Raw genomic sequence first — 12442 nt, 5'->3', positions numbered from 1 at the left:
GATTGGCCGTCGCCGGAGCCTTGGGAGTACCAGATTACCAGTGTAAAATATGCTTGTTTAGTTTCTTTCTTTTTTTTTTTGACCAGGTTTTCTTTGTATAATTATACATATCCATGCTTCAGAGGCAACGGGTATTGTTTATTTACGCCGGACTACGGGTGGCTCGGGAATGCTGAAGGGCTCACGCGGGGCGAAAATATATTTTCAAGGCAATTTTCTTCTCAAGGAGTTGTAGCCAACGAGAAATGCGAGGTCTCTATTTCGAGAAGTCGTCGTAACGCACTCAACACCGTAATGAATTTGAAAATTGGGACTAAAGATTAATTGATAAGAGGGACTCACGAAGCCGACAAATAGTTTCCCACTACCGAAAATACCCCTTTCCCAATCACAGCGCCCTTGATAACTTGAGAAACGACGTAAACGGAGCAGACATACAAGAGATGGATGAAACAAGTACGTAAAAAGAGCTAGGACCAGTCCGAGGAGAAGGCAAACGCGTGTCAAAGTGTAGCGTTTTTGGGAGAGGAAGGGAGAGCGTGCGCACGTGCATCCGCATCCAGGAGCCCGCATGGTCTGCAAGCTGGGACTTCAGTCGTCATGATAGCTGTACGGGGAGCCTTTCCATTCAATCATCAAATAAACGCCGTATTTGTTTGTTGGGTATCCATGGTGACTTATGCGTCAGACTTCTTCTTCTTCTGTTCTACCTTGAGCAGCAGCGCGCGGTTGATGCGAGGCAGAACACCACCGTAGGCAATGGTGGCGCGAATCAGGGTGTCCAACTCTTCGTCTCCACGGATTGCCAGCTGCAGGTGACGTGGTGTAATACGCTTGACTTTTAGATCCTTGGCAGCGTTTCCGGCGAGTTCCAGCACTTCCGCAGTCAAGTACTCCAGGACGGCAGTGACATAAACGGCCGCTATGCGCAAGTGAAAGTTAGCAAGACCCAAACAAGGGACTTTACAAGAAGAACCTCATGTCGTATTCCGTACCTTTCGCGCCAACGCGCATCTTATTCTGCGTGTTGTTCTTCAAGAAACGCTTGACACGACCACATGGGAACTGCGGTGCGAGTTAGAGACGGGTGGCTAGCAGACTCGTGCAGGCAAGCGCCACTTGTCGGCAGCTTTCGACGAAGAAGAACAAAATAGGAAAATGAAACAAAGGGGGATGAAGTCTAAAACAGGAACGAGCTGTCGGGGTTTCCAAGCGTGGACGCCACGAGAAAGGACTTAAGGAGGGACGACCAAAGGGGCGACCCCGAGAGCTTTGGATCATCCTAGATTTACACGATCGCGATCGGACGAGCAAGTATCAAAGAATTGAAGAATTATTAAACAAAGTACTGACCTGTAGGCCGGCTTTTGCGCTGTGGGATTTTTGCGTCTTCCCCGCAGAGTCTTTGGCACCTGCCTTTCCACCGATAGACTTTCCCTTTCCGCCAGGCATTTTGAAAAAGCGTGAAGAATCAGGTCGCGGGTATTTGTATTTCGCGTCAATCAAGGTTTAGACTCGATAAAACGTGATGGTGGGCGTTGCACGGATTCGATGCGCTGAAGGCACGCGCGTTGTTGATGGATGAAGGAGTGAGAAATGTCGGAGCCATCCTGGTCGCTAAAGACGGCATCGAGCCAGGGAGTGAGCTAGTACTAATTAGGAAATCAACTCAGCTTCACGAACCATGGTGATGTCTTGAGGTGAGAGATGCTGGGCGCAGAGTAGACTGAAGTAAAAAGTAGTGAATACACTCACGCACTCCGATAGAAAGGCAGAGCTCGATCTGTTTGTTCGGGCTCATTGTCAAACAAGGCCTGGGGCCTCTGCGTTGAATCTCGGGGTTGCCCTCGGTTGGCACTGACTGGCATTTGTGCATGCCGCACATGGGAACACCGTAAATACTTTTCGCGGTGAGTTGAAGTTGAACAGAGCAGCCTCTCTAAGCATCTATCGAGAATGTAGCTGCAAAGTGGATGCCTTCAAGGGCTCGGCATTATTTTGACACCCAACATGGAGGAAGTCTGGGTCAACAGTTGTCCCAGGCGGGTTACATAAGCAGCAGGTGACTTTCTGTCTGATGTCTGCCTGAGGCTTCATTTCTTATCGTATTGAGGCAGAGCGCGCACAGGCCCGGGCGGGATTATTTGTTCTGGAAGAGTCTCATGCACGTGACTCTGCCTCTCAGGACAGATGTCCGGCTTCCCCGATGCTCCACGAAGTTTCTGCTCGCGTGTTCTTCGGCCTCAAGGCTCCCTCTCTCGGTTCATCGCGGCAACTCATCTCTCTCGTTTAGTTGCCATTGATTACCAACGTCAAAATGGTGAACCCTCAAATGTAAGTTATACTTGCGCACCGTCTTTCTTTCCTTGCTATGCCCAACGCCATGTTCGCACCCACGCAAAGCTGTCGCCCGCTTCAACGATGATTACCATGGATTTCGAGCCTCGTTAACCGAATATGAAACATGCAGAACAAACTTGGCGATCATCGTCGTGATGATGCAGCTGGCCAAGAAGGTCCCATTTGACAACCCAGATGTCCTTCTCCTCGTCCGCGGCCTCTACATCTTGTCCAACGTGATCATTCTGAGTCTCTATCTCTACACGCAAGCTCAGATCAACAAGAAGAATGGTTCGTATTGATTTCCTGCCTCTTACGTATCTTTCCCTACGGAAGAGGCTTGATTCGATTCAGTCTGATTAACTTCGTTTATTCATAGATCTCACAACGTTGAAATACGTTGAGCCTGCTCCTCTCGGAAGCGGCGAGGAGCCTCGCCCTGTTACGACTACCAACATGGAGTACGACAAGGGACAGCTGCGCCAGCTCATCAAGAGTCAGCTTATGGGTGTTGGTATGATGGGTGTGATGCACCTGTACATGAAATACACCAACCCTCTTCTGATCCAGTCAATCATCCCCCTCAAGGGTGCGTTCGAATCGAACTTAGTGAAGATCCATATCTTTGGAAAGCCAGCCACTGGAGATCTTCAGCGGCCCTTCAAGGCCGCCAACAGCTTCCTCAGCCAAGGCCAGCCCAAGACAGACAAGGCAGCCCTCGAGAACGCGGAGAAGAACTGGAGGGGTGGTGTCAAAGAGGAGTAAGCCAATTATGGGGCTGAGGCATGAAGCGGTTTAAGGAGCGCATTCTTCCGACTGTATTCATAGAAGCGATTCCGGGGGAAGACAGATCCGGGTTGGATTTACTTTCCTGGCCTAGGTTTCAACTTGGAGTAAAAGACTATTCCAACTTGCTAATATCTTCGAATATATCGAGCACTTCGCTCCCTCTTACAGAGTACATTTGATTCTGGAGAAATATGCACTAGACATGATGTAAAGGCGAGTGTTTCATGAAAGACGCAGTCTTTAGGGGGGCGTTGATTAGCTTCCCATGGATTCGATGCTTCCAGCGTTCAGCCAGCAGGGTCAACCTTTCCATTGTCCCATCGGCTATGCGGCCATGGCAACAATGAGAGCCAATCGCCACAGCTTATGATAGGGCGAGGAGACTCGTAATTCGCCACACAAGGAGGCGCAAGGGAGGCAAGACAAGTGTTTTGTTGACCACCGTGGATTGCTGCGGGTAGCCATTGAGCTGAGAAGGCTATGGAGCTCGAGAAAACTGTAGTTTGCAAATGGTCGACACGCCAAGTAAAGCGGAGGGAAGCTCATGCCAAAGCTCCCAAAACTCTCAAGTTGATCAACGGTTCGAGTCCTTCTCCAGCGATAATCTGCACATGGCTGTCTGCCTCTCCTGCGCAAGGATCATCCGTTTTCATTCGTCGACTTATCAGATTTCAACAGCGCCCAAAACGCGAATCGAGACACCATATCCACAAATGTAAAATTGTGATTGAGCTCGTGAGTTTCGAATGAGCTGCCGGTGACTCTTTCAGGCGCGCGGAGAGAGCGGAAGGACACCAGCCATACCTGAAGAAGCGCAAGGCTGCCTGGCGGCTTGGAGGAGGGGCTGTGGAATATAGTTATTCCGGGTCCGACCTTCTTCCTCCCGCAAAAGCGGAAAGGTCGGCGTGCCCCTCGTTGAAAGAGGTCCATTGCATCATCGATGCTGTGGCCCCTCGAGAGTGCTTCACTGTCCGTCGGCGAGGGGACCATGTGAAAGAAGGGCGAGAATAGCCGTGCCCGAGACCCCATGCGGATAACCTAGGTAGAAAAGCCCAATTGATTCCGATCTACTGGCAAAACATTCATGAGAGGGTTCCTCTGGGGAGCAAGTACCCGGTTTGATAAATATGCGGCGTGCCTATTGGCCCATCCGGCAGCTGTCGAGCCCCAAATATCGTGACTCTCCTGCTTTGCCCGGTGTATGAAATCGGAATGGCTGCTCAGGACCTGGCCAACGGCGCAGACCGGGAACAGAAGCTGGCAATCGACCCATTATTCGATGTTTTGCCGTCGCATTTCTGAATGTTCTGGCAGCTTTGCCCCGTCTGTCCGCCCGGTGTGTGCCCGTCGGTGGGATAGGAGGAGCTGACAAGGTCGTTGCGTCAGTCCAGCACTGTTGTCATATTTTTCTACTCCTCCCCCCCACCGCTGCTCTTCTCTCCTTTTCTCTCTCTCCTTCGCATCATCAATCTCTGTCCTCTTTCCATCTCGGAACGTCACAAATATTCATACAAGTAAGCATCTTACTCTACTATTCCAGCTATTCCCACGCTCCCCACAAGTCGTACCTTTTCTCTTTGGAGCTTGACTAATAGCTACCCCGCTTTCAATAGATACACAACAATGGCTCCTAAGGTACAGTCTTGGGGGAAATGCGTTTAAACAGGTCGACTCTTACTGAACTTATCTCGTCCAGGTTGGAATCAACGGCTTCGGTCGTATTGGAAGAATTGTGTGTGCTTCATGCCCCTCTCATCGACGGCCCTCAACAAAACTAACACAGCTTTAGGTCTTCCGTAACGCGTAAGTAGCTCCTTCTCGCGGAGGCAATTACCCCTGTCCTCTCTGTGGCGAGGCCCCCGGGTCTGAACCGTGTTGCCGTTCACTTCGTGATTGGGTTCTAACAAAATCAATCTTCTAGCATCGAGGCCGGCGATGCTGTCGACGTCGTTGCCGTCAACGATCCTTTCATTGAGACTCACTACGCTGTACGTTGCCGTTCTGCGACAAACAGACATGTTGCAAAGAAACTAACCGTTTCCCGGGTTGTAGGAGTACATGCTCAGGTATGACAGCACTCACGGTCAGTTCAAGGGCACCATCGAGACCTACGACCAGGGTCTCGTTGTCAACGGCAAGAAGATCCGCTTCTACGCTGAGAGGGATCCCGCCAATATCCCCTGGAGCGAGGCTGGCGCTGAGTACATCGTCGAGTCCACTGGTGTTTTCACCACTACCGACAAGGCGGGTGCTCACCTGAAGGGCGGCGCGAAAAAGGTGGTCATTTCTGCTCCCTCTGCTGATGCCCCGATGTTTGTCATGGGCGTCAACCACCAGACCTACAAGAAGGATGTCCAGATCCTCTCCAACGCTTCTTGCACTACCAACTGCCTTGCTCCTCTCGCCAAGGTCATTAACGACAACTTCGGTATTGTCGAGGGTCTCATGACCACCGTTCACTCCTACACCGCCACCCAGAAGACCGTTGATGGCCCCTCTGGCAAGGACTGGCGCGGTGGCCGTACCGCTGCTCAGAACATCATCCCCAGCTCCACTGGTGCTGCCAAGGCTGTCGGCAAGGTTATTCCTACTCTCAACGGCAAGCTGACCGGCATGTCCATGCGTGTGCCTACCTCCAACGTCTCCGTTGTTGACTTGACTGCCCGCCTTGAGAAGGCCACCACCTACGATCAGATCAAGGAGACCATCAAGAAGGCTTCTGAGGGCGAGCTCAAGGGTATGTGGTCTCGTGCCTGTACTGTCCTATGTATTGTCGCTAACCTACCCATATCTAGGTATCCTTGGCTACACTGAGGATGACGTTGTCTCCAGTGACTTGAATGGTGACAGCCGCTCCTCCATCTTCGACGCCAAGGCCGGTATTGCCCTCAACTCCAACTTCGTCAAGCTTGTCTCCTGGTACGACAACGAGTGGGGCTACTCCCGTCGTGTTGTTGACCTCATTTGTAAGTCGCCCAGTGATATTGATAGCCCTCGCTATGGTGTGCTAACCTCCCCTCAGCCTACATCGCCAAGGTGGATTCGCAATAGGAATCAGGTCGGAAACCAGAGGCCAGAAGCTTCCTTTGAACGGAGCTTATTGGCCATAAATCACCCTGTTCTCAACAAGGTTGAGCCGAGTATCTGTGCCAGAAAGTTCGCAGAGTTTCACTTAAAAGACAAGGAGGATCTCGGCCTGAAAAGCCCATCGTAACGTACTATTTTAATGACAAACACACGATTGATCTCCAACTGGGCTTTGTTGCTTTTCATAACCTAGAGTTGGAATCCCAGGCATCACGCACCGTTGCTCTGTAGAGAAAGGCACCGCGACGATGGCGGTCGAAAGTTTTCCCTTGGTCGATGGCGTAACATGATATGCGATTGCAAGCCCACCCGAAAGAGCGAGTATGCTCCATGGATCCGTTGAGTGTTGTATATCGAGGGACTGTATGGTCACGTGATTGGCGCCTCTGGCAGCTGCCGACGTAAACTCCGTCGTTAGAGCTCCATCAACCAAACTCCCTGGCCAGAGTACCCTCATTTGGCGTACGCGTTATGGTCGTTCACTCCCAACTTGCACCCTTGAAATCCATGTGCTCAAGCGCCGGTATTACTGTGTCATCTATATTTTTTCCTTGACACGCGTTGCCTCGCTATGCAATGGTTTTGACCTCATATTCGCTTCGCGGACATTTGGGTTTTGCACCTAGAGCTATCTAGTTCCCCTCCCATCTCCTCATTGTCCGCCTCCTATTACATTCTGCGCTTGCGTCAATTTCTTCGATCCTTGCCTTTTCTTATCTTTGAACTACCGGACCTTTACTGGGCTCCCTCTTTGTCTTCCCAAGATCGGCTTTTCCTTTCACCATCTCCCCTAGCCTTGGCAGGAAAGTCTGTTCCGGCATTGAGGATATCACCTTTCCTTAATTCGAAGCTGGTCATGAAACACTAGTGCATTGTTTTGCTTTTATTGTGACAAAACAAGGACAGCCCCTCAGCCTCCCCATAAATGACAATGGTAGAGGATGAAGACACCATCATGGGTGAAGCAGCCCCCCAACCTGCTTCTCCAAACCACCCAGCCAGTGATGGGGCTGCTCAGCAGAGTATTCCCGGGCATCTGAATGGGAGGTCTGATCCGTATCTGGCACCACCACTCCTGAGCCGGTCAATACAGATGCCTGTGATTGCCCCGTCTGGTAATGCGCAATCCCTAGACATGACTGACACGGCGGATGCGCGGAGGGCGTCGCCGGCAAAAAGCATCATGCATCCTGTTGCTCCTGCGGATCTCTCTGCTGCTGCCCTCCTTGACAGGCGGGACAGCCTTGCAGAGGAGAATTCAAACTGGTCTGACGAAGATACAGGAGCGCACCCTGGTCTTCCACTTGCTTCACTGCCATCAGGGCTTTGCTATGACGTCCAGATGCGCTATCACTGCGAAGTTCGACCCACCGCAGATGTGCATCCAGAAGATCCGAGACGAATCTACTACATCTTCAAGGAGCTCTGCCGAGCGGGGCTTGTTGATGATATAGAATCCACAAGACCGCTTGTTGCGCGACCTCTCAGACGGATCCACGCCCGTAATGCAACTGAGGAAGAGATATCCTTGGTTCACACCACTGAACATTATGCTTTTGTAGAGAGTACAAAAGGTACAAGCACTCCCTGGTCCACGCAAGATCCTAAACGACCCTAATACGCTCTGCAGACATGTCCGATGATGAATTAATTGCGCTGGAGCACACCCGTGATTCGATCTATTTCAACAAGCTTACCTTTGCCTCATCTCTGCTGTCAGTTGGGGGTGCTATTGAAACATGCCTGGCTGTCGCTACCCGCAAAGTGAAAAATGCCATTGCCGTTATCCGCCCTCCCGGCCACCATGCTGAGCACGACAAGACCATGGGATTTTGTCTCTTCAATAATGTTTCTGTCGCGGCGCGCGTCTGTCAAAGAGAGCTTGGAAATAGCTGCAGGAAGATATTAATCCTTGACTGGTTCGTCTTGCCCTCGATGCCTGGCAGCGGAAGGTTCTAACTGAAGCAGGGATGTGCACCATGGTAATCATGAGCATCTAGGTAACACATATTACGATGACACTTACACATTCTAGGAAACGGAATTCAGAAAGCGTTTTACGATGACCCTAACATTTTATATATCTCCCTCCATGTTTATCAGGATGGAAAGTTCTACCCCGGTGGAGACGAGGGTGATTGGGATCACTGTGGTGCTGGCGCTGGCGTTGGAAGGTTAGTCTACCGCCTCTATATCTCTTCCGTCACTTACAACTAACGGTTCAATAGGAATGTCAACATACCATGGCCTAGCCAAGGGATGGGTGATGGTGACTACATGTATGCTTTTCAACAAGTAGTCATGCCGATTGCCCAGGAATTTAACCCAGATTTGGTTATCAGTAGGAGCCTTCTCTTCCTTCGAAGAAGCAAAGTCTTGGCTAATATTGGTAGTTGCGTCTGGCTTCGATGCCGCTGTGGGCGATGAGCTGGGGGGTTGCTTCGTCACTCCAGCTTGCTACGCCCATATGACCCACATGTTGATGACTCTTGCTCACGGCAAAGTTGCTGTTTGCTTGGAGGTTAGAGCGCGTCTTAGGACTTGTCTCGTTCTCGGATAAGCTAACTCAAGCATCGTAGGGCGGTTATAATTTCAGATCGATCTCAAAATCCGCTCTCGCGGTCACCAAGACACTTATGGGAGATCCGCCGGATCGACTTCACTCCACCACCCCTTCGGATATCGCAATTTCCACTGTAAGACGAGTGATTATGATTCAGTCTAGCTATTGGCATTGCATGTATCCCAAGGGGCCACAAAGAGAAGGCTTATGGACTGATCGACTCCACGGTAAGTGGTGGAAAATTGAATGCGTGTTCTACAAGCTGACCAGATGCTAGATGTCATTCGCGCGTACCAGGCCAAGCAGCTTTACGATAATTATCGACTCACTTCTCTCTATATCTACCGAACCGGTATATCCAAATCGTTTGAGAACCAAGTTCTGGCAAGGTGGGTGTGAACAACTGAAGACACTGGAAATCGCTAACGTGTGGAAGTCCAAACTACTACAAGGCAACTCCGCTTCTGGTCTTCTTTCATGATCCGTGAGTATCCCTCTCCGGTCACTCTGGCCACAAGGATTTTTCGTGCCTGACTGTGAATAGACCAGAGATAATGGGACTGCCTCATCCAGTTACTAACAAACTTGAGGCCCATAACTGCTGGCTCGTAAGTGGAACGGGATACCGCTTCGACGGCTACGCTGACTGAAGTAAGGCTGATGTCATGAAGGACTACCTTAACTGGGCTATTGGCCAGGACTACGCTGTAATTGATGTGAACATCCCCAAGCATGTCACAATGGAACCGGTGAGTACCAATGTAGAATCCTGTGATTCGCATGTGCTGACAAGCCCGATCAGTCGTCAGACCGGTACGAGGACGAAGACGAGAATCGACCAACCGCCACTGAAGAGTTGGCTGGGTATTTGTGGGATAATTACATCGAGTAAGAATTGCCGTCTCCTTGAACTAAAGTTGAGAGGCTAACACTTGCGCCCTAGCCCGAATGAAGCCACGGAGATATTTTTTATCGGAATTGGAAATGCGTTCTCTGGAGTTGCCAATCTCCTGATCAATAGAGGTTGGTTGCTATGGTTCTTGCAAAGACGAGGCTAAACGATCAACAGAGACCCTCTTTCAGCGAGTTAGAGGAGTTATTTCATTTGTTGCTGAAAATCCAGTTCGTGCAGTAGCTTCACATACTCAAGTTTGGTTGTCAAGGTGGTACAAAGATGTGAGTTGGCATCCTTCTGACTGACATCGACCTCACTGACTCGAGGAGAATTCGCTTGTATTTGTTTCACACGCACATGGGGTCTGGAAGAGTACAGACACTCGGCGCAAGCCATCGAAACGCTATGGACACCTCCTCCAGTCGCCCAGGGCAGGGCTCAGTGAGATGTTGATGCATCACAAAGGTGAAGTCTTTGACTGGATCCAAAGGCGGGTTGAACCATCGGAAAGCGAGGAGACAGAAGAAGAGAAGCCTACGAGTCGGTCCCCGACAAAGGACAGGACTAGCACGGGAATTCCGGGAGCAGGCCAATGAATACTTTCTCCTGCGCAGACCTTTATTATGATCTTTTCATATTTAATTTATCTTTCGAGGGGCTTGGTGTCTTTGGGCGACACAACTGCTGCTTGGTCTTTTCTTGTCTTTTGCGCAGCGTGATGGAAGCGGAGCGGAGGGAATGGCTTGGAACGATCAGCGCGTAGAGTGAAACATAGCGAAAGAGCGTCCTGCTTTGCGACTCTTTGAATACCGCATCCAACCCCATGACTCTTTGAGTCTGAACCTCTGAGTCTCTGACGTCCTTCTCACTGATTGCTTTCCCACATCGCGGCGGACTCGGCTTTAAAATCCGGTTCGTGGGGTTGATGGTCGGCAAGATTGGGTCTCCGTGGTCTGGCGCTCACATCACCGGCTTCGAGCTGCTCACTTCTTGTCTTTCTCTCGGGAACCAGCACTATGAGGTCATCGTTTTTCCCAGGTCAGATGATGGCTGAGACAACAAGAAGGCTAACGCGAGCCTAGGTGCAGGCTTACCCTATGAATAGCTTCGACTTGATCGAATACGAGAGTTTCCTGGAGAACGCGAACCAGGGCCCCGGCGTGGCGATTATCCAGAGATCGACTGAGTAACGACTGAGACATGTGCACAGCTAGTTCTTCCCAGCTCCATCCATGTCAAAAAAAACATGATGCGTGATTGGGGTGTTCGCGGTCCCCTCAATCCTGAGGATGAGATTACTTGTCTCTCATCACTGACTGTGTTCTCGGTCACTGTTGTCAGGATGTAACTGTCTCACCCCGGTCTCGCGCCACGAGTCTTCTTTGGCTCTTCTTGCTCTTGGACTTCACGGAATGACCAATCTTATGGCTTCCTTCGTTCTCTCGGATTTGGGGAGCGCCCTGTAAGGTTCCTAGCCCTACCTCGAGGCTTGGATGCTGTCATCGATCACGATTAGCGGCTGCCTCCGGTCGAAGCTAAGAGATACGGTGAAAGAAGGCAAGGATTGGGAAACGAAAATTGCCCGTGCCGGAGTGAAAGTGCTATGGCGAGCAAAAGCTATATAAGCATGCCTTCGCTCCCTCGATCCAGCCACAAATGAGACAACTCCAGTTCCACCAAGCCTTCCATTCGTTAACCTAAAGAAGATAATCTTTTGCAAATTCTTCAAAATGCACTTCTCAAATCTCGCCCTTACCTCTCTCTTCGCGCTGGCACCCCTCACCAGCGCCGTCGGCTCCGCCAACGTTACCAACAACTGCCTAGCGAAAATGTACCTCTGGTCCGTCGGCGGCTCCATCAGCGACGTCCACACTATCAACCCCGGCGAGACCTTCAGCGAGCAATTCTACCGGGATCCCGTCTCGGGCGGCGTCTCCCTCAAGATCTCTCGCAAGCCTGACGGTCTCTACGATGGCAGCCCCCAGCTGAACTTCGCATACACGCTTGACCCTTCCCAGGTGTGGTACGATCTCTCCACAGTCTTTGGAAGTGCGTTCAAGGGCAAGATCCTCTCTGTCGCCTCCGAGAATGAGGATTGCCCTACCATCTGCTGGCCCCATGGTGAGCAGCCAGCTGGTAGCCAGGTGAAGACCTGCGAGCCGAACTCGGATAAGGTCCTTACCCTTTGCGCGGAGGAGTGCCCTGCTTAATTTTGTTGTGAGTCGGAGAGAAGCCGTTGTTAATGATGCGCTTAACTATTTGTCTGTGGTAATGCCTGTAATGAGACGCATCCATCAGGGAAACCTCTCAAATAATGCACCCAACTTATATAGATGAAACCATCAATGAAGGGTATATACATCCAAATCCATTCAGAATCCAGCAACTCAAAGTGTTGCGAAGGAGTTGAGGAATGAAAGAACCCGAACGGCATTACTATTTGGACCAATACTTTTACCATCTGCACTGCTTTTTAAGCCCATTTTTGGCCTAGTGGTCTGTACAAATAGGCAACTTCGCGCTGTATAACTTCGGACTGGCATGCGCTGGCTTTGGTTTCTGGGTCTGATCGCAGCTCTCTAGCGGATATATTGACAATATTTAGGCTAAGTATATCTCTATCTAGAGGAGGAACAGCGAGATATGTCCCGGAGGACAGTATCTCCCCAGTGAGAGGCGAGAGAGACATCCAAGGGGAGCTTGCGACAGCCGATGAGCAGCAGGTGGCACGACTCATTGGCCACGATATGATTTGATCTGCACGCAAA

At 50.7% G+C, this 12442-nt stretch overlaps 6 protein-coding genes across 6 annotated transcripts; 4 read left to right on the top strand and 2 right to left on the bottom strand.

Annotated features, from left to right (window-relative positions):
• Positions 1–235: 235 nt before the first annotated feature.
• BJX67DRAFT_359705 (uncharacterized protein) lies at positions 236–1263 on the bottom strand. The gene has a single exon (XM_071029706.1). The coding sequence runs from the start codon at positions 557–559 to the stop codon at positions 389–391; it is 171 nt and encodes a 56-aa protein (XP_070884008.1). The 5' UTR covers positions 560–1263; the 3' UTR covers positions 236–388.
• On the bottom strand, positions 236–2077 carry htz1 (histone H2AZ). The gene is made up of 3 exons (XM_071029705.1): positions 1354–2077; positions 996–1065; positions 236–922 (listed from the first exon to the last, which is right to left on the bottom strand). The coding sequence occupies exons 1-3, from the start codon at positions 1450–1452 to the stop codon at positions 678–680; spliced, it is 414 nt and encodes a 137-aa protein (XP_070884007.1). The 5' UTR covers positions 1453–2077; the 3' UTR covers positions 236–677.
• Positions 2078–2317: 240 nt separating this feature from the next.
• BJX67DRAFT_383242 (PHO88 family protein) lies at positions 2318–3105 on the top strand (the record flags this gene model as incomplete). Its single annotated transcript, XM_071033421.1, has 3 exons — positions 2318–2334; positions 2471–2631; positions 2720–3105. 3 exons carry the CDS (start codon positions 2318–2320, stop codon positions 3103–3105), a joined length of 564 nt encoding a protein of 187 aa, XP_070884006.1.
• Positions 3106–4752: 1647 nt separating this feature from the next.
• gpdA (glyceraldehyde 3-phosphate dehydrogenase GpdA) lies at positions 4753–6180 on the top strand (the record flags this gene model as incomplete). The annotated part of the gene is made up of 7 exons (XM_071033420.1): positions 4753–4764; positions 4826–4861; positions 4919–4932; positions 5051–5117; positions 5182–5866; positions 5925–6095; positions 6152–6180. 7 exons carry the CDS (start codon positions 4753–4755, stop codon positions 6178–6180), a joined length of 1014 nt encoding a protein of 337 aa, XP_070884005.1.
• A 727-nt stretch (positions 6181–6907) lies between these two features.
• hdaA (histone deacetylase hdaA) lies at positions 6908–10435 on the top strand. The gene is made up of 15 exons (XM_071025344.1): positions 6908–7790; positions 7847–8135; positions 8185–8198; positions 8252–8390; positions 8445–8557; positions 8610–8737; positions 8796–9006; positions 9057–9168; positions 9216–9263; positions 9324–9387; positions 9451–9528; positions 9582–9667; positions 9723–9802; positions 9849–9955; positions 10004–10435. The coding sequence occupies exons 1-15, from the start codon at positions 7142–7144 to the stop codon at positions 10268–10270; spliced, it is 2385 nt and encodes a 794-aa protein (XP_070884004.1). The 5' UTR covers positions 6908–7141; the 3' UTR covers positions 10271–10435.
• Positions 10436–11134: 699 nt separating this feature from the next.
• On the top strand, positions 11135–12016 carry BJX67DRAFT_191694 (putative BYS1 domain protein). Its single transcript, XM_071025345.1, has one exon. It carries the CDS (start codon positions 11405–11407, stop codon positions 11882–11884), a length of 480 nt encoding a protein of 159 aa, XP_070884003.1. The 5' UTR covers positions 11135–11404; the 3' UTR covers positions 11885–12016.
• The last annotated feature ends 426 nt before the right edge of the window (positions 12017–12442 follow it).

Source organism: Aspergillus lucknowensis, assembly GCF_044049455.1.
Source record: "Aspergillus lucknowensis strain CBS 449.75 chromosome Unknown BJX67scaffold_35, whole genome shotgun sequence".
Lineage (NCBI taxonomy): Eukaryota > Fungi > Ascomycota > Eurotiomycetes > Eurotiales > Aspergillaceae > Aspergillus > Aspergillus lucknowensis.
This window is presented reverse-complemented; position numbering and strand designations above follow the sequence as displayed.

Bases quoted from the DNA above. Each gene is read 5' to 3' on its own strand.
- BJX67DRAFT_359705 (XM_071029706.1), bottom strand. From the start codon at position 559: ATGCGGATGCACGTGCGCACGCTCTCCCTTCCTCTCCCAAAAACGCTA.
- htz1 (XM_071029705.1), bottom strand. From the start codon at position 1,452: ATGCCTGGCGGAAAGGGAAAGTCTATCGGTGGAAAGGCAGGTGCCAAA. The intron at 1,066-1,353 runs GTCAGTACTTTG...CTCGCACCGCAG, and splicing joins GCGCAAAAGCCGGCCTACAG to TTCCCATGTGGTCGTGTCAA. The intron at 923-995 runs GTACGGAATACG...ACTTGCGCATAG, and splicing joins GATGCGCGTTGGCGCGAAAG to CGGCCGTTTATGTCACTGCC.
- hdaA (XM_071025344.1), top strand. From the start codon at position 7,142: ATGACAATGGTAGAGGATGAAGACACCATCATGGGTGAAGCAGCCCCC. The intron at 8,391-8,444 runs GTTAGTCTACCG...ACGGTTCAATAG, and splicing joins GCTGGCGCTGGCGTTGGAAG to GAATGTCAACATACCATGGC. The intron at 9,169-9,215 runs GTGGGTGTGAAC...AACGTGTGGAAG, and splicing joins GAGAACCAAGTTCTGGCAAG to TCCAAACTACTACAAGGCAA.
- BJX67DRAFT_191694 (XM_071025345.1), top strand. From the start codon at position 11,405: ATGCACTTCTCAAATCTCGCCCTTACCTCTCTCTTCGCGCTGGCACCC.